This window comes from Chlorocebus sabaeus, chromosome 14 (assembly GCF_047675955.1).
Source record: "Chlorocebus sabaeus isolate Y175 chromosome 14, mChlSab1.0.hap1, whole genome shotgun sequence".
Taxonomy (NCBI): Eukaryota; Metazoa; Chordata; class Mammalia; order Primates; family Cercopithecidae; genus Chlorocebus; species Chlorocebus sabaeus.
The window spans coordinates 44041881-44069429 of record NC_132917.1 but is presented as its reverse complement, the minus strand read 5'-3'; the positions used below and the strand labels follow the sequence as shown (position 1 = coordinate 44069429).

Genomic DNA, 27549 nt, shown 5'->3' with positions numbered 1-27549 from the left:
AAGAGGAAACTGAAAGTCAGCAAAGTAAGCAAACAGGAAAGGAATATGGCAGGCCCTGGTATAACCAAACTGTAATCAATTATAATTATGCAGGTTTGTTACATTATTACTTGAACCTCCAAATACACTTGGTTGTGAGGGATACACTGCAGATCACACACTAAGCCTGGGAAGAATGAGAGCATGTGCCGTGGTCACCTGTATCTGCCGGGCTCCGTGCTGTATTGGTCCATGGTCTGCCGGAAGCTGCGGACGATGTCATGCATTCCCACCTGCGTGGTGGTGAAGTCATGGTACAGCTCCGAGTACTGTGTGACCGTGTCCTTTGAAAGCCAGGACGACATGGTTATCATTTCATACGTCGCATGCCCACAGCTGGCTCTATGTAAATGTAGGCAACCTCTTCAAAGGGCTCGAGCCAAGCGAGACACACACTCAAACATGGTTTTGTGGATGGAGAAGAATACTTCATTTGATGCTCAAGTTGTTAACTTTATAAATCTACTAAGCAATATTTCTCTAATAAACTGTCACCCATTTTAGCAAATAAATTTTACCAAGCAAAACATTGATTACAAAGTCCTCCTCAACATGTAATTGTCAAAATGTTTCAGACACTTTTAAAGACAAAGAAAATGATCTTAGTGGTTATAGAGCTCATTATTACACTTATACTTTATCTGCTCACAAAAATATTAACGTCATGCACTTAAATTTGTTTCTTTGCCACCACTATCCTTTCTCCTTACTGTTATACTTTTCTCAGGGTTTCAGTAAACTTTTCCTGATTTCTATATCTTTGTAGGATTTCTACGTCAATGTCTCATTTTTATGTCTTTCTAGGATGACAATAATCTCCTAGAATCAAAACAAAAGACAACATCTCATACAAGCCAAGGCCTCCTCACTTGAACTTATGTCAGATGACAAAATTGCAGGAGTAAATGTCCTCTATTTTGTGGCCCTTGGTAGAGGCCACACTGTCCATGTCTTCAGAACCCTTGTCACTGAAGGACTCCAAGGGATCCCTCGCTCTGGAGGGAACCAGTGGAAAAAAAACATCTCGTGCATATGCATTTGAAACTCTTGCGCATTTCCTAAAGAAATGAATCGAGGTGCTTGCTAGACACAGGACAAAACTCATCTTTGTAATTGGTATCTCAGGCTGAGAAAGAAAACACTCTGATGACATTTTCAGAAAAGGCAAAAGAAAAACGTTTAAAATAAAACTTTACCGGGATTTGGGTCTTATTTACTTGGATCTCATCTCTCAGATGCTTTGCTTCTAGGAGAAATTTAACAGCATCAAAGCTAAAACCATCAACACCCTTTGTGAGCCAGAACCGTAAAATTTCCTAAAGATGAAGAAGCAAAATGCTTGGTTACATTAACTACGCTTTATTATCACAATGTTTCATAAAAGTTTTGACTGTTAATGATTTGGCATCATAAAATAGATATCTACATACAGAACAAGCACAGTATTCACGTATTCACATGGCCTATTTTTTATGTATTTAGCATAACTGCCTTACTATAATGCACTCTCAAGTAACTGCATTTAGTGACTCCCACACCTCCTTCATATTTGAATTCAGAATTACAATTAGTTACATTTGTAATGGATGTTATGAGGATGTTTCCAAAGCTTAGAGAATCCACTAGAAATGAAAGAATGAAACCATAATAAAAGATAGGACTCAGGATAAACCGGGAAAGTTTCTTATCTCCCTCATGCCCAACTCCTTAAGTGTCACTGCAAATTTAAAAGAAAATAACACATTGTTCAATAGTTAAATATTTCACTCCTTACTAGGAAGGCAAATGAGAGGTGAAGTCCTTAGGTATTAAAGGATCTCCTGCTAGGAGTAATATGGAAGGAACACAAAACAAAATAGAATCAACCATCAACCGAGTAAATAACTAAGAGTAGTGATGATCCTGTGGTAAAACTCAGATACAACTGTTGTCTCGAAGACACTCAGATAATAAAAGATGAAACAGGCCGGGTGCGGTGGCTCACGCCTGTAATCCCAGCACTCTGGGAGGCTGAGGCAGGCGGATCACCTGAGGTCAGGAGTTTGAGACCAGGCTGGCCAACATGATGAAACCCCGTATCTACTAAAAATGCAAAAATTAGCCAGGCGTAGTGGCGGGTACCGTAATCCCAGCTACTCGGGAGGCTGAGGCAGGAGAATCACTTGAACCCGGGAGGCAGAAGTTGTGGTGAGCCAAGATCAGGCCATTGCACTCTAGCCTAGACAACAAGGGCAAAACTCCTTCTTTAAAAAGATGAAACGTACATTATTCCACTGGCTTTAATTTCACAGAAAATTGATCCCAAGCAAAAATAGTTAAGCCTGAAAATCCAGGTTCTCATACATTGCATTTTATTCTTTGGTGACAGAATTTCTTCCTAAGGTGTGTGCTGGAAATCCAATTATTGTATGAATGCCCCTGGTGCTCTCTCCTCTCCTGCCCTACTCTCCCAACACACCTTGCTAGACAGAAGGTAGTCATTGCCTGCTCAGCCTCTCCCATGCCTCACCTGCTCCTGAGCACATCACCGTGGCCTGCCTGGTTCCCAGGCATTTTTAATGCTGAAGCCAAAGATTAGAGAGATGAAGACTGGTGCAAATAAGTGGTTAGATCGGGTGCGGTGGCTCATGCCTATGATCCCAGCACTTTGGGAGGCTGAGGTGAGTGGATCACTTGAGGCCAGGAGTTTGAGACCAGCCTGGCCAACATGGTAAAACCCCGTCTCTACTAAAAACACAAAAACGAGTCTGGCGTGGAGGCATGCACCTGTAGTCCCAGCTACTTGGGAGGCTGAACATGAGAATTGCTTGAACCTGAAAGTCGGAGGTTGCAGTGAGCCGAGATCATGCCACTGCACTCCAGCCTGGGTGGCAGAAGGAGATCCTGTTTCAAAAAAAAAGAGGGCAGTGGCGGAGGTAGGGGGTGGACAGTGTGGCCAGAGGAGCGTAAGTGAGTAGAAGGAGGTAAAGAGAACTAGCTCATCATGCTCAACTTTGTAGCTAACAGGAAAGATCTGGGATTTGTGTGAGGGTGATGGGAAACCTCTGGAGGGATTTTTAAGCAGAAAAGGCTGTGGGCTGACTTACATTTTTTTAAAGATCTGATGTGTGAAGAATCAACTGTATAGTATGGCATTTCCTCAAAAGGTTAAACATCAAGTTACCATAAGACCCAGCAATTTCATGCATAGGTATATACCCAAGAGAAATGAAAACTTATGTCCACGCAAAAACTTGTTCACAAATATTCATAGCAGCATTATTCATCATAGCCAGAAAATGGAAGCCACCCCAATGGTCTGTCCATATGATGAATATTTGGCCTTGGAAAGGAGCGATGTGCTGACACATGCTACGACATGGACGAACCTTGAAAAGATTTTTCTAGCCAGGTGTGATGGCTCACACCTGTAATCTCAGCAATTTAGTAGGCTGAGGTGGGAGGATAGCTTGAGCCTAGGAGTTCTAGACCAGCCGGGCAACATGACAAAACCCTATCTCTACAAAAAATGAAAAATTAGCTCGGTGTGGTGGTACACATCTGTAGGCCTCTGACACAGCACCTGGTACTTGGTGAACCAATTGTAGCATGAAAGAATGACGTATTGAGCCTGAATAACCAAATATTACAGAAGTACAGCATGTTCCCTGGCTTCAGGTCTATAGAATAGTTGGGGACATGTGGGAAAAGGGATGGTCACCTAATAATGCAGGTCCTCATGAGCAGAGATACCTCTGCCTACAGGGCTGCAAGAGCTTCAAGACATTTCAAAATAATGTGGGTGGGCACAACAGGAGAAGGAAGAGCTAGAGCTTGAACTTGACCTAGACGACCTGGTAGGATTTCAAGGGAGGGTGGGAATGGGACAACATGAGCCAAGCATGGAGGCAGAGGCTGGCCTGGCCTGTACTGGGACAGGTGGGAGGACCAGGTGACCTTGAAAAGCAGAGAGCCTGAGCCTCAGCTACCCGCCTCAACCCCCCAGCCAGCCCCTCCCAGCGAGGCCTGCTCTAGCACCTGCTCACAAGCTCTGCAAAGGAACAGTGGCTCTCCCTACTTTTCTCTTGGCGCATCTGTTGTTGTATGGAAGGTTTCACAGGAATGTATATATCACTTTAGAGCAGAACCATCAGTAAAGTACTAGAGTTAAACAACCAGTTTTCACCTGTGGAGGGGAACAGAGCCACAGATCCCAAATGACAACTGTCCTACAATTCACTCGTGTATTAGAGTTTGTTCTCACGCTGCTAATAGAGACATACCTAAGACTGGGTAATTTGTAAAGTAAAGCTGTTTAATGGACTCACAGTTTCACAGGGCTGGGGAGGCCTCACAATCATGGCAGAAGGCGAATGAGGAGCAAAGTCACATCTTACATGACAGCAGGCAGGAGAGTTTGTGCAGGAGAACTCCCATTTATAAAACCATCAGAACTCACTATCACGAGAACAGGACGGAGGAAACCACACCCATCATTCAATTATCTCCACCTGCTCCCTCCCATGACACCTGGGGATTATGAGAATTCCAATTCAAGATGAGACTCGGGAGAGGACACAGCCAAAGCATATCCTTGTTTGACTTGAAGCGTTTCTTCTATCTGCATGTGAATATGGAGGTTTCAAGTCAAGAGTCTCAACAGCTAAATGCAAGGGTTAATACTGCTCACGTCAATTCACTTTAAGCTGAGATTTTGAACAGTGAAGCTCGAATCAATTTTTTATACCTAAGAGCAGGTTCTGGGGCGAATAACTCTTATCATGGGCACAGGTGACCCAAATAACCTCCAGTAATCTCTACCCAGTGGAATTTTTCTCTGGGGCATAAAAAACAAATTTGTTCTTACTAGTGCCTTTCTCTTTTACCAAATTCATCCATTCAGTAAATATTTGAGCTCCTACTATATACCAGGCACTTAGGCAAGCCCTGGAACTACAACCACAAGCAAAATACAACAGACACAGCCCTAGGTCTCCCGGATTATTTTAGAATCTCCAGCTAGACAAATAGCAACACAAAAATATTTAAATCACAGCTGAGATAAAGAAGAGAAACATGGCAATACAAGAGGGTAAAACAGCAATTCGCCCTGGGGAGGGTTTGCAACTGGCAAGCAGGAAGTGGCAGCCATTCATCAGAGAATGGGCTAGAGAAGACTTGGGGCAAAGCAAGGCACCTCATTTCTAGAACAGGTTTTCAGTGGCTTCAGGAGTGACCTTATTATGAAGCTAACCAAACTTAAGCTTCAAGACCTCTCACTTTCACCCATCTAACTCCCCTTCTTTGCTCATTCTAAATAAATGCCAACTTTTCTGTACTTAATTTTGTGCTCTATTTTAAAAGGCCCTAAATTACTATGAGCTTCAGACCCCACGCAACCCGGGTCCACCCCCAGGTGGTGCTGTTCTTTTAAAGTGTGAACATTGATTGGGGCAGAGCACGAATAACTGAAGGCATCCAAGCAGCCTCTGACAAAAATGTGGGAAAACATGAAGCACCACTCTGTGTAAACATCAAGCTTTTGGGCACTGATTTCCTAAAATAAAGTCAGTCCTTTTCTTTACAGAGTCCAGATCTCAGCATTGTGAAATATTGACCTGACATTAAACATGAGAAACTTGTACCCCACAGATGGTTTATGGTCCTGGCATAATCGAAAATATTATCATTGTTTAATGAGACAAAACAGTAAAAGCTTGATGGATATTTTCTGAAAGTCATTTTAAATGCTGATAATTCAGATTATCACCAAGATAATCCAAAGTTTGCTCTTGAAAAATATTTGCTTCATGCTATTTATTCTCTCAACCAGGAGAGAAAAGAGAGCTTCAGATTTTAATTGTTAACCCTCTTTACTCCAGTGAAGGTCCCCCAGGGTTCCAGATGCAAAAATGGGCACAGAGCCTGAGTTGGCTAGGTCTAGTGACCCACATAGGTGCCGTGGACTCTGGGAACTGGACTGTACACTATGTCCTTGACTCCTGTCTGACTCCCATGACATCACACACTCCTGATTTTTCCGCTGGGAACCTTTTAACTCTTTTCTCTTTAAATAACTCACTGCTCTGAGTGAAAAGAAAGCAAGTCAACATTAAGGAAGCAAGTTAACATATCCAAATGCACAGAACCTCAAGCCAAGTCTTTCCTTTTTAGATGGCTGACATTTGGGGGCCCATTTACCTTAAAAGCCATGTTTGGGAAAAGCTCTGTCTACTCTTACATGTGATGATAGAGAAGACATCCTCTTTGGCCAGGCATGGTGGCTCATGCCTGTAATCCTAGCACTTTCAGAGACCGAGGTGGGAGCATCACTTGAGCTCAAGAGTTCAAGACCAGCCTGGGCAACAAAGTGAGACCCTGTCTCTACTAAAACAAAAACAAAAACAAACAGAAGACATCCTCTTGCAAATGTCATCAATCCCAGGTTGTCCATCTCAAGAAGGAATGAGAAAGGATATTTCAGAGTACAGGGGAAACTATTCCTTTACTTAGAGACAAGAGAAAGAAAACTGACCCTACTCATGTTCAGAAATCTTGGAAAAATTCTTTGCTAACTCCTCCAGAAGCAGGAAGTAGAGGAAAGATCAAGGACTTCAGAATCTGACCCTCTGGGTACAACCTAGCTCTCTTGCTGTCCAGCTGCATGACACAGGGCATCTGCAAGACCGGCTAAGGCTCAGTGTCTCCATCAATAACATAGTATGGAGGGTTTCTGTATGGAGCAAATAAGGTATTGCTGCCAGAGTCAATTGACTTTTCAGTCTTCTTTTTTTTTTTTTTTTGAGCTGGAGTCTCACTGTCACCCAGGCTGGAGTACAGTGGTGTGATCTCAGCTCGGCAACCTTTGCCTCCCGGGTTCAAGCAATTCTCCTGCCTCAGCCTCTTGAGTAGCTGGGATTACAGGTGCCTGTCACTATGTCTGGCTAATTTTTATATTTTTAGTAGAGACGGAGTTTCACCATCTTGCCCAGGCTCATCTCGAACTCCTGACCTCAAGTAATCCACCCACCTCGGCCTCCCAAAGTGCTGAGATTACAGGCATGAGCCACCATGCCCGGACCCCTTTCAGTCTTTATGTTACCCAGTCTCTCTGCATCATTTGACACTGTTGACCAATCTCGTCTTGTAGAAACACTCAGATACCTTAGCTCCGTTACACCCTGCCCCTTGGTTTGCCTCCCTTCTCTGTCTCTTCTGCCGTTCTTCGGGCTCAATCTTACACCCTCTGGACATTTCACTTCACAAGAGTATTTATTTACTTACCAATTTACTGACTATTTAACAAGTACTGTATACAGTAAAAAACACAGCATCCTAAGTGCTTTACAAAGGTTAAACCATTTAATCTTCACGTAACCCCATTAGGTACATACCATTATTGGTCCCCCTTTACCAGTGAGAAAACTGCGGCTCAGGAAGATGATGTGCCTTTGACAAGGTCATGGTTGGTAAGTGGTGGCAGCAGAATTGCAACTGTAGGGCGCTCTGACTTATTTGCTAGGCTGGCTTCCTTTGTGTTTTCTTTTAATGGGAAGCTCTACCAACACCTGGCCCTCATTCGCACGTGAGCAATTTGCTCCAGCTAAGTTGCAGTTGACCCTCTTGCTCACCTTACCCAGCCTACTTCTCTCACCAAACACCTGCCTGAGCTCTGTAGACATCAGCCATGTTAACAAGTCCCAAAATTTTACCTCTAGACCAGACTTTTCCCTGAGCTCTGTGTCCTCATATCTTTTTTTTTCCCCCAAGACAGTGTCTTGCTCTGTCGCCCAGGCTGGAGTGCAGTGGCATGATCTCGGCTCACTGCAACCTCTGCCTCATGGGTTCAAGCGATTCTCCTGCCTCAGCCGCCTGAGTAGCTGGGATTACAGGAGCCCACCACCATGCCCAACTAATTTTTGTATTTTTAGTAGAGATGGGGTTTCACCATGTTGGCCAGGTTGGTCTTGAACTCCTGACCACGTGATCCACCCACCTCAGCCTCCCAAAGTGCTGGGATTGCAGGTGTGAGCCACCGTGCCCAGCCCAGTGTCCTTATATCTCACCGTCCACTGAACACTTGGATGTCTCACAGGCAGCTCCAACTCTCCATACCGAAGATACTTCCCTCTCTCTTCCTGTGTCTCTTGTCCCAGAAAATGGTCCTGTCACCCACCCCACATTCAAATCTGAAACCTGGGATTCACACGGGACTCCTCTCAGAGTCCTGATGATTTCTCAGGACCTCTATGCCTCCATCACTGGCCTAAAGCCACCAGAGTTTCTTTCCCGATTACTGCACCATCCTCCTCCCTGGCCCCAAAGCCCCAAAACCTGCCCTACTCAAACCCCTTCTCCAAAACCAGGCTGATTTCTCAAAATGAAAAAACAACAACAACAAAAACATGTCCATACCTAAGACCTTTTAAACCCATATCCTTACCAGGGCATTCAGTGGTGCTCCTGACCTGGACCCTGGTGACCTCTCTAGTCTCATCGGGTCACTCCCTGCTCTATATATCACATCCCAGTGATATTGGACAACTCCCAGCACCTCTAATGTGTCATAATCCATGCTTTCCTCTGCTGGAAACACTCCCCCCCATGCCTCTTCACTTGGCTCATGCCTGTTCCTCAGGTATTTCACCTCCTCTGCAAAATGTGTCCAGGTCAGACGCTTGCCCTGTGTATGCCTACCTCCTACTGTCATGACCGCTTGGCACATTTTATTGTAATTGCCTGTTTAATTGTCCACCTCCCAGTTCAGAATATAAGCCCCAGGATGGCCACAAGAGGTATCTATCTTACCAGCCCCTACACCCTTAGCATGTGGTCAAGACACACAATACCTATTGTTAAATGAGTGAATTATTATAATAATGTGCCTGGCATAGAGGAGGTGCAATAAATGGCACAAGTATTATTATCAAGCATAGAGCTAGATAATCAAGCAGGTAGTGAGTGAATTGTGTTTTGAATTGAGCCGCTGCCTCCAGCAGTATCATGCTTAGTAGGGAAAGAACAGAGCCTACACCTATGCTCTGGGTTCCTTCTTCAGCTGGGTCTCCCTAGCAGTCCCTACCCTGGGGCTCAGCATTCCCATATGGCAGGTCTAGGATCACTCCAAACCCCACACATGAGGCCAGGCCATCTGGAGTCTCTTCCTTGCCATGCTGCTAACCTGCTGGGTTACTTCACCTCTCTGTGCCTCAGTTTCCTCATTTGTCAAATAAGAAATTTGGAGGACCAGTAAAAACCAAAGTGATTGGAAAAGTATAAAATAGTATACAAATATACAGCCCTGATACCTCAGAGAAGGTTTTCTGACTTCTTCAGGTAAAGCACTCAAGCCCTAAGAGGTTCAGAGCAGAGCCAAGTCCCCTGATGGCCAGTGCAAAGGGGAGGAGAAAGAGACGGAGAGCAGAGGGTGCTCTCCGCTGTAATTTCCCCGCATGCCAGCCTCCCACTGTGCAGATAAAGCAAAATCTGATAGGAGCGGGGAGGAAGTGGGCTCAGGCTCCAGGAGTACAAGTTGGTATGCAAGCAAGTCATTCCAAATGCCTCCTCCACACAAACCCTCTAAGCTGCAAATTATTAACCTGCTTAACTCTACTGCAGAAACACGCACTGCTGGGGGTAAGGTGGGGAGGAGGGTGACAGAAGTCTCCTTCATGCCAAAGGTCCCTTTCCGGGAGCAAAGAGGCTTTCCTCTCAGTTTCTCAGCATTTCTTATTTACTTCTAACAGTAAATCTTCTAAACCAGTCTTGCAAATAAAGTCTAATCTCTCAACCGGAGGCAGTAATGATTCATCACATGAGGGATTTCAGCCAGAGGACCAGTAAATAAGGATCCTATCCACACACTCCAAGTCTTGGGTATCTGGAAGAGCACAGCTGGGTTAGTCAAAAAAATAATTAATGTATTGGCTGGCACATTTTGGCAGAATTTATCACACTTGTCTAAACATCCCCAGACAATTCATCACTGTTGCCACAAGGAGACTGGAAAAATCCACTGCCTGATAAACCAACTGTAAAACAGCTGGTTTACACTCACATTTATCAATTTATAACTGAAAACCTCCTTGAAAAAACTGTACAGAAGAAGCGAAGCATGGAGAAGGAAACACATACATTGCCTACACATACAAAGCAGGTGTAGGATTGTGGTTAAGAGCATGAGCTCAAGTCCCAGTGTCTGGATTTCAATCCTGCACCATGACTCCCAAGGATGGTGACTTTACCTATCTAAGCCTCAGTTTTCTTCTCTGTAAAATGATCACAAAACCTCGTAAATTAGGCTGATTCTGAGCATTAATCTATCCAGGTACAGCACTTAGCACATAGAATGTGTGGGGAGAGCGTGAGGCGTGGGGGGTATGCAAAGGAGTTTTGGTGATGAAGAAGAGGAGAGTCCACAGGCTACCAGAGAAGTTTAAAACTAACCCCTAGTTAGTCTGCTGACCATGTTTACACCCCACAACCCCATGGAGACAAGGTGCCCTCACTCATGGTGCTTACTTCTGGAACAGATTCCAAAACAATTCATACAAATTCTGGAATCACCAAACATATATAGTTTAAAAAAAAAAAAAAAAAAAGGCTTAAAACTGAGGAGTCTGTAGGAATACATTTCACAAAAGAAGTACAAGACATGTACTCTGAGAACTACAAAACATTGTTGAAAGAAATAAAAGAACATGTAAATAAATGGAAAGACATCTCACGTTCATGGATTGGAAAGCTTAATATAAGATGGCTATATTCCCCAGAGTGAACCACAGATTCAATGCAATCCCTATCAAAACCCCAGCAGGCTTATTTGCAAAAATTGTCAAGCTGACTCAAAAATTCGTATGGAAATCTAAAGGACTTGGAATAGTCAAACAATACGGAAAAAGAACAAAGTTGTAAGACTCACACTTCGAGATTTCAAAACTCACTACAAAGCGCTAGTAATTCAGACAGTGTGTGGTACTGACATAAGGACAGACAGATAGATGAATGGAACAGAATTGAGAGTCCAGAAATAACTCATGCATTTATGGTCAATTGATTTTCAACAAAAGTTGCCAGATAATTCAGTAGGGAAAGAATAGTATTTTTAAACATATATTGCTGGAATAACTGAATAGCCACATGCAAAAAAAAAGAAGTTGGACTCCTTACCTTCACACCCTACATAAAAATTAATTAAAAAATGGATCACAGACAACCTAAAATGTAAGAGTTAAAGCTAAGAAACTGAGAAGAAAACATAGGAGTAAATCTGCGTGATCTTGGATTAAGCAATGGTTCTTAGATATGACACTGAAGCCACAAGCAACAAAAGAAAAAAATAAATAAATTGGGCCAGGTGCAGTGGCTTATGCCTGTAATCCCTGCACTTTGGGAGGCCAAGGCGGGTAGATCACCTGAGGTCAACATGATAAAACCCCTGTCTCTACTAAAAACACAAAAAATTAGCTGGGCGTGGTGGCACATGCCTATAATGCCAGCTACTCAGGAGGCTGAAGCAGGAGAATCGCTTTAACCCAGGAGGCAGAGGTTGCAGTGAGCCGAGATTGCACCATTGCACTCCAGCCTGGGTAACAAGAGCATAACTCTGTCTCAAAAAACAAATAAATAAATAGGACATCATCGGCCGGGCGCGGTGGCTCAAGCCTGTAATCCCAGCACTTTGGGAGGCCGAGACGGGTGGATCACGAGGTCAGGAGATCGAGACCATCCTGGCTGACACGGTGAAACCCCGTCTCTACTAAAAAATACAAAAAACTAGCCGGGCGAGGTGGCGGGCGCCTGTAGTCCCAGCTACTCGGGAGGCTGAGGCAGGAGAATGGCGTGAACCCGGTTGGCGGAGCTTGCAGTGAGCTGAGATCTGGCCACTGCACTCCAGCCTGGGCCTCAGAGCGAGACTCCGTCTCAAAAAAAAAAAAAAAAAAAAAAAAAAAAAAAAAAAAGAAAGTAAAAAGACAACCAACAGAATGGGAAAAATTATTTGTAAATCATGTATCAAGAATACATAAAGAGGTCAGGTGCAGTGGCTCATGCCTATAATCCCAGCACTTTGGGAAGCTGAGGCAGGAGGACTGCTTGAGACCACAAGTTCAAGACCAGCCTGGCCAACACGGTGAAACCCCGTCTCTACTAAAAATACAAAAATTAACCAGGTATGGTGATGTGCACCTGTAATCTCAGCTACTTGGGTGGCTGAGGCAGGAGAGTTGCTTGAACCCAGGAGGTGGAGGTTGCAGTGAGCCGAGATCACACCACTGCACTCCAGCCTGGGTAACAGAGTGAGACCCTGTCTCAAAAAAAAAAAAAAAAAAAAAAAAAAGGAATATGTAAAGAACTTTTACAACCCAATAATAAAAAGACAACCCTATTTAACAATGGCCAAAGGGCCAGGTGTGGTGGCTCACACCTGTAATCCCAGCACTGTGGGAGGTCAAGGAGGGAGGATTGCTCCATACCAGGAGTTCGAGACGAGCCTGGCCAACATGGAGAAACCCCATCTCTACAAAAAATACAAAAATTAGCTGGGCGTGGTGGCACGTGCCTATAGTCCCAGGTACTCAGGAAGCTGAGGTGCAAGAATCACTTGAGCCTGGGAGACTGGGGTTGCAGTGAGCCAAGACTGCACCATTGCACTGCAGCCTGGGTGACAGAGCGAAACTCTATCTAAAATAAAATAAAATAATAATGGGCAAAGGATTTGAATAGACATTACTACAATGCAGATATACAAATGAACAACAAGCACATGAAAAGATGATCAACGTCTTTAGGCATTTGGCAAATACAACCAGCGAGATGCCGCTTCATACCCACCAGGGTGATGTAATAAAAAACACACGCAATCACAAGTGTTGGTGAGAATGTGGAGAAATTAGAGCCTGTACACGTGGTTAGGGGAAATGTAAAATGGTGCAGCTGCTTTGAAAAACAACTTGGCAGTTTCTCAAATAAACATAGATATAGATACCTACCAGGGATACACAGATACAGCATGATTTCATTGTATAAAGTGTCCAGAATAGGCAAAACCTATCTAACTGAGGCTTAGGTGGGTAAAAAGATAGAAAGTAGATTTGTGGTTTCCAGGGGGTGGGGGAAGAAACAGAGGAGGCCATAAGGAGTGACTGCTGATGGATATGGGGTTTCTTTTTGAGAAGATAATAGTGTTCTGAAATTAGGCCGGGCACAGTGGCTCATACCTGTAATCCCAGCACTTTGGGAAGTGGAGACGGGTGGATCATCTGAGGCCAGGAGTTTGAGACCAGCCTGGCCAACATGGCAAAACCCTGTCTCTACAAAAATACAAAAATTAGCTGGTCATGGTGGTACATGCCTGTAGTCCCAGCTACTCGGGAGGCTGAGGCAGGAGAATTGCTTGAACCTAGGAGGCACAAGTTGCAGTGAGCCAAGATTGTGCCACTATACTCCAGCCTGGGTGACAGAGTGAGACTGTCTCAAAAAAAAAAAAAAAAAAAAAAAAAAGGTGATGAAATTGGTAGTGATGGTTGCACAACTGTGAATATACTAAAATCACTAAATTACACACTCAAAAGGGGTGAATGTTATGGTATGTGAATTATATCTCAATTAAACTGTTATTTCAAAATAAAACTAAACTAAACCAAGGGTTCTAGGTGCCCCTAGTGACTCCAACATGACAGCTTAGATCCACTCTATCTGGCTGATGTGGCGAGCTGTGGAAAGGCACCCACTGCTCCCTGTTCTGTTCAGGTCTCCTCCCCGCCTACTTGGCTCAGAGGACTCCCCTACTCAACTAAGTTTCTGGCCACTGTAGCCATAGGAGCAGCAAGAACAAGAACAAGAACATAGCTGTTACGTTTTGTGAATTGTATTGTGAGAACTGATCAGCCCCTACTGCTTACTTCAGCGCCCTAACCCATTTCACTCCAGGATACTGGTAGGGTTGCCAGATAAAATACAAGACACTCAATTACATTTCAATTTCAGGTAATCAATGAATAATTTTTTGGTAGCAGTATGTCTCAAATGTTGCATCATTCATTTAAAATTTAACTGGATATCCTGTATTTTTATTTGCTAAATTTGGCAACCCTACACTCTGGCTTCCATGCCATCCCTGAACACACGAACCACACTCTCACCTCGGGAACTTTGCATTTGTTCTTTCTGCCTGAAATTATCTTCCCCCAGATAGTCTCATGGTTCCTTCCCCACTTCAGGTTTTTGTCCAAACAGCATCTCATCATAAGAAGGCGTCTCCTACACACCTTATACAGAAGAGCCACTTTTACCTGGCAGTCCGATGCCCCTTCCCCTTGGCATTCACCACCACCTGACATTTACATGTATATATATATATATATATGTGTGGCTAATTGCCTGCTTTCCCCTCAGTACATTGGAGACTCCTTGAAGGTAAGGCTTCTTTTACTCACTGCTGCATTCCTAGTGCTTAGGACAGGGCCTGGCACGGAGAAGGCAATATGTTAATATTTACTGAATGAGTACAGAAGTGTTGTGCATGGGTTATCCCATCTATTCTTCCAAACAGCCCTATGAAACAAATACTGCCACCAACTGTGTTTCATAGACGAGACAGCTAAGACATGAAAGTCAAATAACTCATCAAGAGGCCCATTGCAGATGCAGGAGCCAGACCCCAAATGACCCACCTCCCTGCACCAGCTCACTGTCACAGGCACTGCACAGCTCACTGTCACAGGCACTGCACAGACACCGCACAGCTTACTGTCACAGGTGGCGGGGCAACTTGGAGCTCGGGTGGCAGGTGTTTCTGACTCCTTCCATTTAGGGTACTCTGGGTTAGATGAAGGAAGGAGCCACAAACACATCTGAGAGTCTACATTTGCACCAGACAGCTGAATCCCGGATTTAATTAAGGCTTAATTTTTGCCTACACAATTATTGTGGAATATAAAGTGTTTCAAATAACTATAGAGTATTTCAAATAACTAAAGGCTTGATTTGCCTACACAATTACTGTGCAATATAAAGTGTTTTAATAACTACCTAAACTTCCATTAATGGAGAAGTCTGTGTGGGTATCTATACTCACTTTTATTTCTTCATGAACATCAGGATTGCGGAAATTTAAATCAGGTTGCTCTTTCATAAACTGGTGAAAATAACACTGGTTTCGCACTTCATCAAAGTGCCAACTGGAGTTTCCATATACACTTAACTGGCAAACAAAGAAAACAGCACATCAGTTACACATAATGGTATTGCCAGCAAATAAAGATCATTGTCCTCCCTGATCCTTTGCAGGCAGAGTATGTAAATCCTGAGAGTTTTCTTTCTATGGACAGCAGCAGGTTAAAGTAACCCCTCCAAATACTCCCCACCCCGTTGGCCTAATGCCGAACAAACAGGATTGCAATGTATTTTTATAGTAGAGGCTGTTTGTAACAACTGTAACAGCAAACCAGTGCTCTCAAATCCAAGACAAGGTCAACCTAAGGAACAGACATTAATAATGTATTTTCTTGAATCTTCTGTACAGGGTCTGAACTCTTGTTTGTGAAGAGAAGCAAAATGGTAGTCAATTTGGAAGAAAGACACATTCCGCTCGTCTTGGAGCTTGAGTCCAGACAGACTGAATATTTAAATTGTATCCCCAGAAAAGTATTAGAATCCTTCACTTAAAATCTCTACCAGTCTCCAAGAATAAAAAGCAACCTCAAGTGCTGGTACTCAGCAATAGTTGACTCTGTCACTGGTCTCCTCTGTCTGGAAATGCTCACATGTATGGCCCCAAGGCGTGACTCTCCCAGCTGCCCTCCCACATCTCTGACCACTCCTTAAGTCAACGCGGTGGGCCCTTGAATGTGAGAGCTTCATGGGGCTCTGTCCTAGGCCTTTTGTCCATTTCATGTTAAAGAGAACATCTGGAAAACATTTAAAAACTGAGAGGTTTCACAGAAATCTTTTTGAGTTGGAAGACGGAGTTATGCTGGGTCCACATGTCCATGGCAACAAGAGGCAGATGCTGAGTAGCAGCTGCTGCCTTTCAAGGACACGTGCACCTTCCAATCAACACACAGCCCGCCTGGACACAACCAGGGCAAGAGATTTTTAGTGTACATAACCAATAAAAGATCAGTATCCAGAATACAAAAAGAACTGAAGAAAGCGATTTCAAAGGGATAAATAATCCAAAAAAAAGTAGGGGAAAGAAACCATAAACAGGTGCTTCGCAGAAATAGACACCCAAGTGAATAAATGTAGGAAAAGATGTTCAACATCATTAGGAATTAGATAATTACTGTATTGGCCGGGCGCGGTGGCTCAAGCCTGTAATCCCAGCACTTTGGGAAGCCGAGACAGGTGGATCACGAGGTCAGGAGATCGAGACCATCCTGGCTAACACGGTGAAACACCGTCTCTACTAAAAAAATACAAAAAACTAGCTGGGCGAGGTGGCGGGCGCCTGTAATCCCAGCTACTCGGGAGGCTGAGGCAGGAGAATGGCGTAAACCCGGGAGACGGAGCTTGCAGTGAGCTGAGATCCGGCCACTGCACTCCAGCCTGGGCGACAGAGCGAGACTCCGTCTCAAAAAAAAAAAAAAAAAAAAGATAATTACTGTATTAAGAATTAGACACATCATCATTAGTAATTAAATAAATATAAAATTAAGACTTCAATGCCACATTGTTTTAAGTCTGGGCTGGGCATGGTAGCTCATGCCAGTAATCACAGCATTTTGAGAGGCTGAAGCGGGAGGACTGCTTGAGGCCAGAAGTTCAAGACCAGCTTGGGCAACATAGTGAGACCCCATATTTACAAAAAAATTTAAAAACTCAGCCAGGCATGATGGTGCGTGCCTGTGGTCCAGCTACTAAGGAGGCTGCGGCAGCGAGGAATGCTTGAGCCCGGGAGCTCGAGGCTGCCGTAAGCTATGATTGAGCCACTACGCTCCAGCCTGGGCCACAGAGAGAGACCCTGACACAAAATAATGATAATAATAATTTTTAAATAAATATTACAAAGTTGGGCAATACCAGGAATTAATGAGAATGTGTATTTTTTTAATACTTCTGTGGGGGATATAAATTGGTACAACCATTTTGATAATTAATTTGACACTATCCTGTAGAGCTGAGCACAGCAATTTTACTCCTATTTACCTTAAAGAAGCCTTTGGTTGGGCGCGGTGGCTCACGCCTGTAATCCCAGCACTTTGGGAGGCCGAGGTGGGCAGATCACAAGGTCAGGAGTTCAAGACCCGCCTGGACAATATGGCGAAACCCTATCTCTACTAAAGATACAAAACTTAGGCGGGCATGGTGATGGGTGCCTGTAGTCCCAGACACTTGGGAGGCTGAGGCAGGGGAATCGCTTGAACTGGGGAGGCAGAGGTTGCAGTGAGCCAAGATCATGCCACTGCACTCCAACCTGGGTGACAGAGCAAGACTCCATCTCAAAAAAAGAAAAAAGAAGCCCTTGCACATGTACCCCAAGACAGATTAATGGGAGTGTTTATAGTAACATTGTTCACAAAAAAAAAAAAAAAAACGGAGGTAGCCCAACTTCCCATCAACGGAAGAGTGGGTAAGTAAACCATGGATTGTTCACTCAGTGAAATATACAACAATGAAAATATATGAGCTACCTGAAGCTACATGAATAAATCGTGAAAAAGTTAGTTACAGAAGACTATACTTAGCATGATACTTTTCATAAAGTTCAAAATAGAGGAAACTAAAAAATAATTTTTTTAGAGTCAAAATCTTGCTATATATGGTTATACTACAAGGTTTTTATCCATCATACACATATACATATTTTTGAACATATTAACTATTACATTAGAAAATGCAACCTTGACTATAGTGAACAACTAACAAAGCAATGGAAAAACTAGATGACAAAAAAGGCAGCTGTGACCATTCTATAAGCAAGAAATGATATGGTTTGAGTATAGCAGCAATTTTTAAAAGCAGACTGTGGAGCTGGAATGACCAGATCCCATCCTTAGCCCTGTCATTTATTAGCTGACTAACCTCAGTCTGCCTATCTGCAAAACAGGAATTACACCTGACTCACAGGATTATAGAGTGGATTAACTAAATTAATGAATATAAAACACTTAGCACAGAGCCTGGCACAGAGTAAGTATTTTGTAAATGTTTGCTAATGTCATTGCAATTTCAACAAGCCAGTGAACTGGAGGAAAAGACTAAAGAGGTGACACTGCCAGGGCTTGCTGACAGCCTGTTCCTCAGGCTGCATGGTGGTACCGTTCACTGAACCTGGAGACAAAAGGTAGGGAGAAGATCACACATCACAAAGTCGGCCTGGAAATGTGTCAATTCTGAGTGTCCTTGGGTCACCTAAAAGTTGACATTTAAATATTTATGGAGAAGGTCCAGAAGAGAGAAGGAGGACTGGAGGAGGAAGGGATGATCTAGAATAAAGGCAGGGGAGAACACAAACCTGAGCAAGGGGAAGCTCTGGCCTGGGACAGAAGCAGAGCTGCCAGATGAAGTGCAGGATGCCCAGTTACATCTGAATTCAGATCAACAACACATATTGTTGAGTATAAGCATGACTCATGCGGCCAGGCACAGTGGCTTACACCTGTAATCCCGGCCCTTTGGGAGACCGAAGCAGGAGGATCACTTGAGCCCAAGAGTTCAAGACCAGCCTGAACAAAATAGTGAAGCCCTCTCTTTACAAAAAAATAAAATACTAGCTGGGCATGGTGGCACACACCTGTGGTCCCAGCTACTTGGGAAGCAGAGCTGGGAGGATTGCTTGAGTCCAGGAGGCAAAGACTGCAGTGAACCATGATCAAGCCACTGCACTCCAGCCTGGGAGACGGAGCAAGACCCTGTCTCTGAAAAACAAAAATAAAAAAGAAGGTATGGTCCACACTAAAAACTTATTTATGCACTGCTTATCCAAAATTCAGATTTAACTGGGCATTCTGAATTTTTATTTGCTAAATCTGTTCACCCCAGAAAGGAGGGATGTGGCCTCTGTTGTAAAAGGGGTTAGTAGGAAGAGGTTGGGAATGGGGCAGGCAGGCTTGATGGCCTCTGTTTTCTCTGTGAAGTCGAGTTTGCTGCTGAGAGTGATCGGGGCAGAGGCAAATACGATGTTTGAAAAGACGGAGAGAAGGAAAGTTGATCAGTTGGAATTAGCAAAATTCCCAAAAAGATTGGATGGCTCAGTTCAGGTGGGGACAATGAAGATGTGATGTCTCCAGAGACTGAACTACCAGGGTTTAGACAAAAAGAAAGTAGATAATTGGGTTCATTCATGGCTAGGGTTTTGTCAGAGGAGACAAAAAGTCAGAAAGGCAAAGGGGGCCGGGCGCAGTGGCTCACACCTGTAATCCCAGCACTTTGGGAGGCTGAGGTGGGCGGATCACCTAAGGTCAGTTCAAGATCAGACTGGCCAACATGGTGAAACCCCACCTCTACTGAAAATACAAAAATTAGCCGAGCATGGTGACATGCACCTGTAATCATAGCTATTGGTGAGGCTGAGGCAGGAGAATTGCTTGAACCCAGGAGGCGGAGGTTGCAGTGAGCCAAGATCGTGCCATTGCACTCCAGACTGGGGGACAAGAGCAAAACTCCATCTCAAGAAAATAATAAATAAGCAAAGGGGTATGGATAGTAGAAACATGGTTATCGAACTAATGGGACATGGAATCCAAGTTGGATCGGGTAGGAAGTGAAGGAAGGGTGGAAGGAGAGAATATAGGTTTGAATTTGCTAGAACACATCACCTCTATGATGAAATCAGAAACCTAAATAATAATTGGAGGCCTGGGTAAATAATAACTGGAAGATTTATTTCTATTTCTTTCAGAAACTTCCCCCTTCCCATAAACTATGTTCATTAATTTTTTCCTCAAAAGGATTTTACTAAACCAGTTCAATCACTGCATACCTGCCTTTTACTGCTTTGTAAATCAGACAGGTTGATACTTACCCAGTTGTTGGGTGGAACGGTTGTGCCATTTTCATGGGTACAGTCATGCCAGATATAATAATCAGTATATTTTCCTGTCCGTGTCCGACTTAATTGAAACCAAGTATGTTTATCACTGGTGTGGTTTGGTATGAAATCGATGATTAATTTTAAACCTAATGAGTAAAAAACATTTCAAATGCTAGGAAAAGTTGTATTAGAATAACATATGACAGGCCAGGCACAGCAGTGGCTCACACCTGTAACCCTAATACATTGGGAGGCTAAGGTGGGAGGATTGCTTGAGCCCAGGAGGTGGAGGCTGAAGTGAGCCATGACTACGCCACTGCACTCCAGCCTGGCAGACAGAGCAAGACCCTGTCTGGAAGAAAAAAAAAAAAAAAAAAGAAGGGAAAGGAGAGGGGAGGGGAGGGGAGGGGAGGGGCAGAAAGGAGATAGGGAAGGAAAAAGGAAAGGGAAAGGAGAAAGGAAAAAAGGAAAGGGAAGGGAAGGAAGAAAGAGAAAGAGAGAAGGAAGGAAGGAAAGAGGGAGGGAGAGATGGAAAGAAGGAAGGAAGGAAGGAGGAGGGAGGGAGGGAAAGAAATAGTACACGACAGTTAAAGGGAAGAAATGCTTTAAGTAAACATTTGAAAAAGTGCTTCTCTCAACCCTCACCCCCATCCTGCCCACTTTCCATTTAACTTACCTTTATCATGTATGGCTGCAACCAGATTCTCAAAATCTTCCATCGTTCCAAAAATGGAATCGACTTGCCGGAAATCTTCAACACCATATCTGAAATCTTTAAGGGACGACTTATAAAATGAAGTAATCCAAACAGTTTTTACATTTAAAGCTGTGATGTAGTCCAGTTTATCTTGAATACCTGAAGAAAAAAGTCAAAGTCATGAACAAATCCTACTTTGTTTTAGTTAAAGGACAAAAAATATAACCAATATGCCTAAGATGGAAATACTTACATGAAGGCAAAAATACATAGAATTTTGTTGAATTTGAGTATAATTCAAATAGGAAGATCTAGCTCTATAAAAAAACAACATCATCAAATTAGGCTGGGTGTTGTGGTTCACGCCTGTAATCCCAGCACTTTGGGAGGCCAAGGAGGGAGGACACCTAAGGTCAGGAGTTCGAGACCAGCCTGGCCAACATGGCAAAACCCTGTCTCTACTAAAAATACAAAAATTAGCTGGGCGTGGTGGCACACGCCTGTGATCCCAGCTACCTGGGAGGCTGAGGCAGGAGGATCGCTTGAACCCGGGAGGTGGAGGCTACAAGGACCCAAGATCATGTTGCTGCACTCCAGCCTGGGCGACAGAGCAAGACCCTTTATCAAAAAAAAAAAAAGAAAGAAAAAGAAAAGAAAAAATCAAATTAGTTACCTAGCAGTAATCGATGATATTTAACATAGCATTAACAAAAATCTGTGACTTACTCATTATTTTATATTTAAAACCAAGACTATGGTATTGTTCATTTATTCTACACATGGTTTTTGAGCAGCTAATCTATGCCAGCTGCTGGGCTAAGTGTCAAGGAACAGAGCAGAGTAACACATGGCCCCGTCGGTCACGTGGTCTACACTGCGCTATTCTAACAGCCAGGTGCCACATGTGGCTACTGAGCACAGGCAGCGTGGCTGGTTGGAATTGAGCTGTGCTGTAAGGGAACAACATGTATTGGAGTTTGAAGACCCTGTACAAAAAGAAAGAATGTAAAAATCTCATTAATATTTTTATACTGGGCCGGGCATGGTGGCGCATGCCTGTAATCCCAGCACTTTGGGAGGCCATGGTGGGCAGATTGCTTGAGCTCAGGTATTCGAGACCAGTCTGAGTAACATGATAAAACCCCGTCTTCAAATCAAAAATAATAATAATAATATGTATATATTTTTATACTGATTATGTGTTGAAATGATACATTAGATTAAACAGAACATATTAAAATCAATTTCACCTGCTTCTTTTTTCCTTTTTTTAATGTGGCTACTACAGAATTTACAATTTCTTATGTGACTCCCATTGTGTTTCTTTTGGGCGGTGTTGGTCTCAGAAGCGTCTGCAGGCAGGGGTGGCATGACGACGAGACTGGAGAAGAGCTAAGGAAGAGCTGCAGAAAGTGCTTTAAGGGCATCAGGGCATTAGCCCCTGGCCCCCAGGGGCAGAGGAAGCTGATGACCCCTGAGGGTAAGGACAGACAAGGCCCAGGATGGTGCGGGCAAGGGGGATCAGAGTGAAGGGCTTCCAGGCACAGCAAAGGAAAGGAGGGAGCAAGCATAGACAGGCATGTCTAAAAAAGGGTGAGAAGCCTGGACACAGTGGCTCATGCCTGTAATTCCAACACTTAGGGAGGCTGAGACAGGTGGATCACTTGAGGTCAAGAGTTCAAGACCAGCCTGACCAACATGGTGAAACCCCATCCCAACTAAAAAATACGAAACTTAGCTGGGGACGGTGGTGCATGCCTGTAATCCTAGCTACCCGGGAGGCTGAGGCAGGAGAATTGCTTGAACGTGGGAGGCAGAGGTTGCGGTGAGGTGAGATTATGCCACTGCACTCCAGCCTGGGCGACAGAGTGAGACTCCATCTCAAATAATAATAATAATAATAACAGTAAATATAAATAAATAAGTAAATACATCAATTAATTTTAAAAGGTGATAAATGTTGTCAGTGCCCGGGGTCTGAGAAGGAGTATAACCGCAACACGGAAGGTAAGTCTGTGCCAGTATTTGAGAAGTCTTTGTTTCCACTCTCAGACTGCCTTTGAACTTGCCACATTTGGACTGTTTCCCTTGTTCACTTATACAGGAAGCTAGGAATTTATACAGAAGAGAATTTTAGGCTTAGCGGAGAAGACATGTGAAAATGAAACTTTGTATTTGGAACTTCGTAGGATAATGAGCAGATAATGTGTTTTCTCCTTCTAGTTCAGAGTCCTAAATGCATATTCAGCAACTTGAGTCTAGTATTCAATCTCCAGTAACTTTCTGTATAATCCTGATGTGGCTTCCTAGAATCAAACTGTCAAAGGCCACACAGCAGGCTGAAGGTCACTAATTCCAAAGCACAGTCATTCCACACCTAGGATCTGGGCTCTTCCCCTGTAACAGGCTGCTTTTCTTTTTTTGAAACGGAGTCTCGCTCTGTCGCTCAGGCTGGAGTGCAATGGTGCAATCTCTGCTCACTGAAACCTCTGCCTCCTGGGTTCACGCCATTCTCCTGCCTCAGCCTCCCGAGTAGCTGGGACTCAACAGGCAACAAAAGAGTTTTGATCTAAGCCAGTACAGCAACACAATATATCTTATGATGAGGCACAAAGGAACATGAGGATGAAAACAAAGTGGCTAGAGAGAGAAAGTAAACAAGAGATCCCACCCCACACTTCAGGGGGAGAGAGGGCAATCAGTAAAACCAGACTCAAAACTGGAATGGGATCTTCATCATAACAACAACGAAATCCCCTCAACCTCAAAGACAAACGCTTATGGATTGCAGAAAGTAAAACATTTCTCCAAGAACAGGTATTGGAAATGACAAACGTCAGAGCTGATTAGAAACCACCGTGTTTACAGGAATGTTGGACCTATCTAGAAGGAGATTATTAGGAAGGCAGGCCCAGGAAGTGGTAAGTGTATCTCTGGATTTCGGGCTTTAGGTCTATTCAGTCAGAACATTGCTTTTGCTGTGTGCAAAAGGCAGCAGGTAATAGGTCATGTGTCGGGGGAAAGGGAGTCACTCAAGGCAGGATTAAAGGATGCTAGAAACACATCCAAAGCCAAAGAGTCTGGGGTGGGGAGCCCATGGTCCAATTAGGGAGGCTAAAGAAAGAGTAATGAAGGCAATGGGTTTGAGCTGCACCGTGAAGGATGGACACACTCTTCTTCAATGAGTGACAATGCAGGACAATTTTTTAAAAGAGAATGATACAGCCGGATGCGGTGACTCACGCCTGTAATTCCAGAACTTTGGGAGGCTGAGGCAGGCAAATCACCTGAGGTCAGGAGTTCGAGACCAGCCTGACCAACATGGAAAACCCTCGTCTCTATTAAAAATACAAAATTAGCCAGGCATGGTGGCGCATGCCTGTAATCCCAGCTACTCAGGAGGCTGAGCCAGGAGTATTGCTTGAACCCAAGAGACGGAGGTTGCAGTGAGCTGAGATCATGTCATTGCACTCTAGCCTGGGCAACAAGAGTGAAACTCTGTCTCAAAAAAAAAGAGAGAGAGAGAGAGAATGAAACCAATGTGAAAGAGAAAATCCTTCTACTAGTGATTAAGGAAAGTTGCAGGTTTCAAGAGTTCATTTGTAACATTTTAAAGATACATTAAGCCCATTTTTACTTTCCACATTCCTATCATCGTGTTTTGTTTTCTTCAAACCAATTATCATTGTAAAACATTAGTTTGTTAATTTCCTTAGTTGTTTCATATTGTTGCCTTGAACTAGAGTGACCATACTAACCAATTTGCTCAGAATTTCCCAGTGTATGCCTGCCATCTGGCAGAATTTTACCCTTAGGTATGTTCTGGTTTGAGCAATGTATTGTAAGGATGTTTTACATATAACCCCCCCACAAGAAATTATTAACTTAGCTTTTAAAAAATAATTTTTCACTTTTTTTTTTTTTTTTGGAGACGGGGGTCTCCCTATGTTGCCTAAGCTGGCTGGCTGAAAGCTCCTGGGCTCAAGCAATCCTCCCACCTCAGCCTGCCAAGTAGCTGCAACTACAGTCATGTACCACTACCCTTGGTTAATTCTTCAGTTTCATACTAATATGGGCATGGTTTTAAACAATCCTTAATTCAAGTAATGACAAATGCATACTGCTACACCTTTTCTCCTTCCCTTCCCTTTTTTAGAATTTAAACTTTAAGACTCAGCCTATACTTTTTACAGATATCACTTGATTTTTTTAAAAAATATTATTTATGCTCTATTCACTAATAAACTCCCAGCCACACAGCCAAACTAGCCACATCGTATACTGGGAAAGCAATTCCCAACTGCCACCCTGACATATTCAACTATAAAGTTCCCAGAAACAGGACATAGATTTTAGAAGGAAGGCTGCTCTATGTAAGAAGTTAGAATTGATGACTGAACAACTATATGTACTTAGTGGGCAATAAATTAAACAACTCATTTGGCTCAAAGGCCTTCAGCAAATAGCCTTTCGGCTAGTAAAAGAACTGCTGGGTTCTGCTGAGTGATTTTCTAAGAATACCATAAACAAGGAGCAACTTGGCATGACCACTCATAATGGAATGTGCTTACTGAACAACCCAGGCATAATTTGGTTCCGAGGAACGAAGAACCATAAACCCATCTTTCCTGGCACCCACCCTGAACAATCTCTGGGCATGTACCTTTCAGATCTCCGTTCCCATCCTTGTTACTGTCCTTGAAAGACCTCGGGTAGATCTGGTACATGGGCCCCTCCTGCCACCAGTCTAGGCACTTTGGAGAGAGGACAATGATGGCTACAGTGGCCGCGATGAGCACCAGGACAGAAGCCACGGCGAGCCAGAAGAGGATCTCCCGGGGTATGCGATAGCGGGCCTGGCCAGAGAACTGGAACAGAACCTCCTTGGGCATCCCCGCGTAGGGCTGGACGCCCTTGAAGTCCGGCTCCTGGGAGCCAAGGATGCTCGTGGTGCTGTGCTGCAGGTTGTCTGCTGAGCTACCTGTATCCGGGGTCTGCTCCAGAATGTCTTCATTATGGACAAACCCGTTGTTTGTCTGGCATCCCTTCATATTCATCCCGATGGAGTCTCTCTTGCTTTTATCTTCAGCCATGTCTCACTGACTTATGCCTTCAGGGTGCCTTACTCCAGTAAGGGAGGTAGAAGAGTGGCTTGCTGAATGCTTGGTCTTGTTAATGAACTTTGTGTGGTTTATAAATAAACCTGGCTGGACAAAGTCCAGCCAAGGAAGAAAGGGTAAAAGTACAGAGGTTTAAAAAAAAAAAAATCTCGGGACGGGCGTGGTGGTTCACGCCTGTAATCCCAGCACTTTGGGAGGCTGAGGCGGGCAGATCACCCGAGGGCAGGAGCTGGAGACTAGCCTGGCCAACATGGCCAAACCCTGGCTCTACTAAATGTACAAAAGTTAGCCCGGCGTGGTGGCGCATGCCTGTAATCCCAGCTACTCAGGAGGCTGAGGCAGGAGAATTGCTTGAACCCGGGAGGTGGAGGTTGCGGTGAGTGGAGATCATGCCATTGCACTCCAGCCTGGGCAACGAGAGTGAAACTTGGTCTCAAAAAAAAAAAAAAAAAAAAAAAAAAGGCTGGGCATGGCGGCACTTGCTGTAATTCCAGCTACTTGGGAGGCTGAGGCAGGAGAATCACTTGAATCCAAGAGGCAGAGGTTGCAGTGAGCTGAGATAGCGCCACTGCACTCCAGCTTGGGTGATGGCAGTGAAACTCTGTCTCCAATAAATAAATAAAGGACTGAAATTCTGACACATGCTGCAACACAGATGAACTTTGAGGACATGACGCTAAGTGAAATAAGCCAGACACAAAAGCACAAGTGTGATTTCACTTAGATGAGGTATCTAGAGTAGTCGGATTCATAGGAACAGAAAATAGAAAGGTGATTACTGGAGGCTGGAGGAAGGGGATAATGGGGAGTTACTGTTCATTGAGCAGAGAATTTCAGTTTGGGATGATGAAAAGTATTCTGGAGATGGACAGTGGTGATGGTTGCATAACAGTATAAATGTACCTAATGCCACTGAAATGTTATATATGTTTTACCACAAGTTTTTTTTAAAGCTTAAAGCTTTCTCTATTTAGCCAGGTATAAGAAAAATGACTTTGGGGGGAAATTAGTTTTCTTATACGTGGTTAAATAGAGAAAGTGGGAAGATAGCTTGAGCTCAGGAGTTGGAGATCAGCCTGGACAATATAGTAAGACCTCATCTCTACAAAAAAAAAAAAAAAATTTAAAATTAGCTGAGCATGGTGGTGCACCCATGTAGGCCCAGTCACTCAGGCGGCAGGCTGATGTAGGAGGATCACTTGAGGACAGGAGGCAGAGGTTGCAGTGAGCTGAGATGAGCCCAGGAGGAGGTTGCAGTGAGCTGAGATCACGCCACTGTACTCCAGCCTGGGTGACAGAGCAAGATTCTGTCTCAACGACAACAAAATTGAATGTAATGATTTATGATGTCCTTTTCATCAGGAGCACATACAGCTCTATGAATCATTTGATCTGATCATGAGATTTTTTTTTTTCTTTTAAATGATGATAGTTATCTGGGGCCCTCATCTTAGTGTTTCTTTTGCAGAGTGGCTTAGAAGCACTATATACTATAGAGGTATAGAGGAAGGAGCTACTTAATCTTGGACAAATTATATTTAAAAATGAGTAAATCCCAGTACTTGGCTCATTGAATGCACTCAGTGATACCTCTCATTATTATTAATTATGCCCACTGAATATTTTTTATTTTTTGAGAAGGAGTTTCACTCTTATTGCCCAGGCTGGAGTGCAATGGCCTGATCTCAGCTCATCCGCAACCTCTGCCTCCCAGGTTCAACCAATTATCCTGCCTCAGC

At 43.8% G+C, this 27549-nt stretch overlaps 1 protein-coding gene across 1 annotated transcript in view; it reads right to left on the bottom strand.

Annotated features, from left to right (window-relative positions):
* The window catches only part of SLC3A1 (solute carrier family 3 member 1), a 39374-nt gene extending 13540 nt beyond the window's left edge, over positions 1–25834 (bottom strand). Inside the window, 6 exon segments of the mRNA XM_007970766.3 lie at positions 199–323; positions 1236–1355; positions 15095–15220; positions 19985–20139; positions 20670–20849; positions 25354–25834. Of these exon segments, the coding sequence (XP_007968957.2) occupies positions 199–323; positions 1236–1355; positions 15095–15220; positions 19985–20139; positions 20670–20849; positions 25354–25783 (1136 nt within the window). The 5' untranslated portion in view covers positions 25784–25834.
* Positions 25835–27549: the final 1715 nt, after the last annotated feature.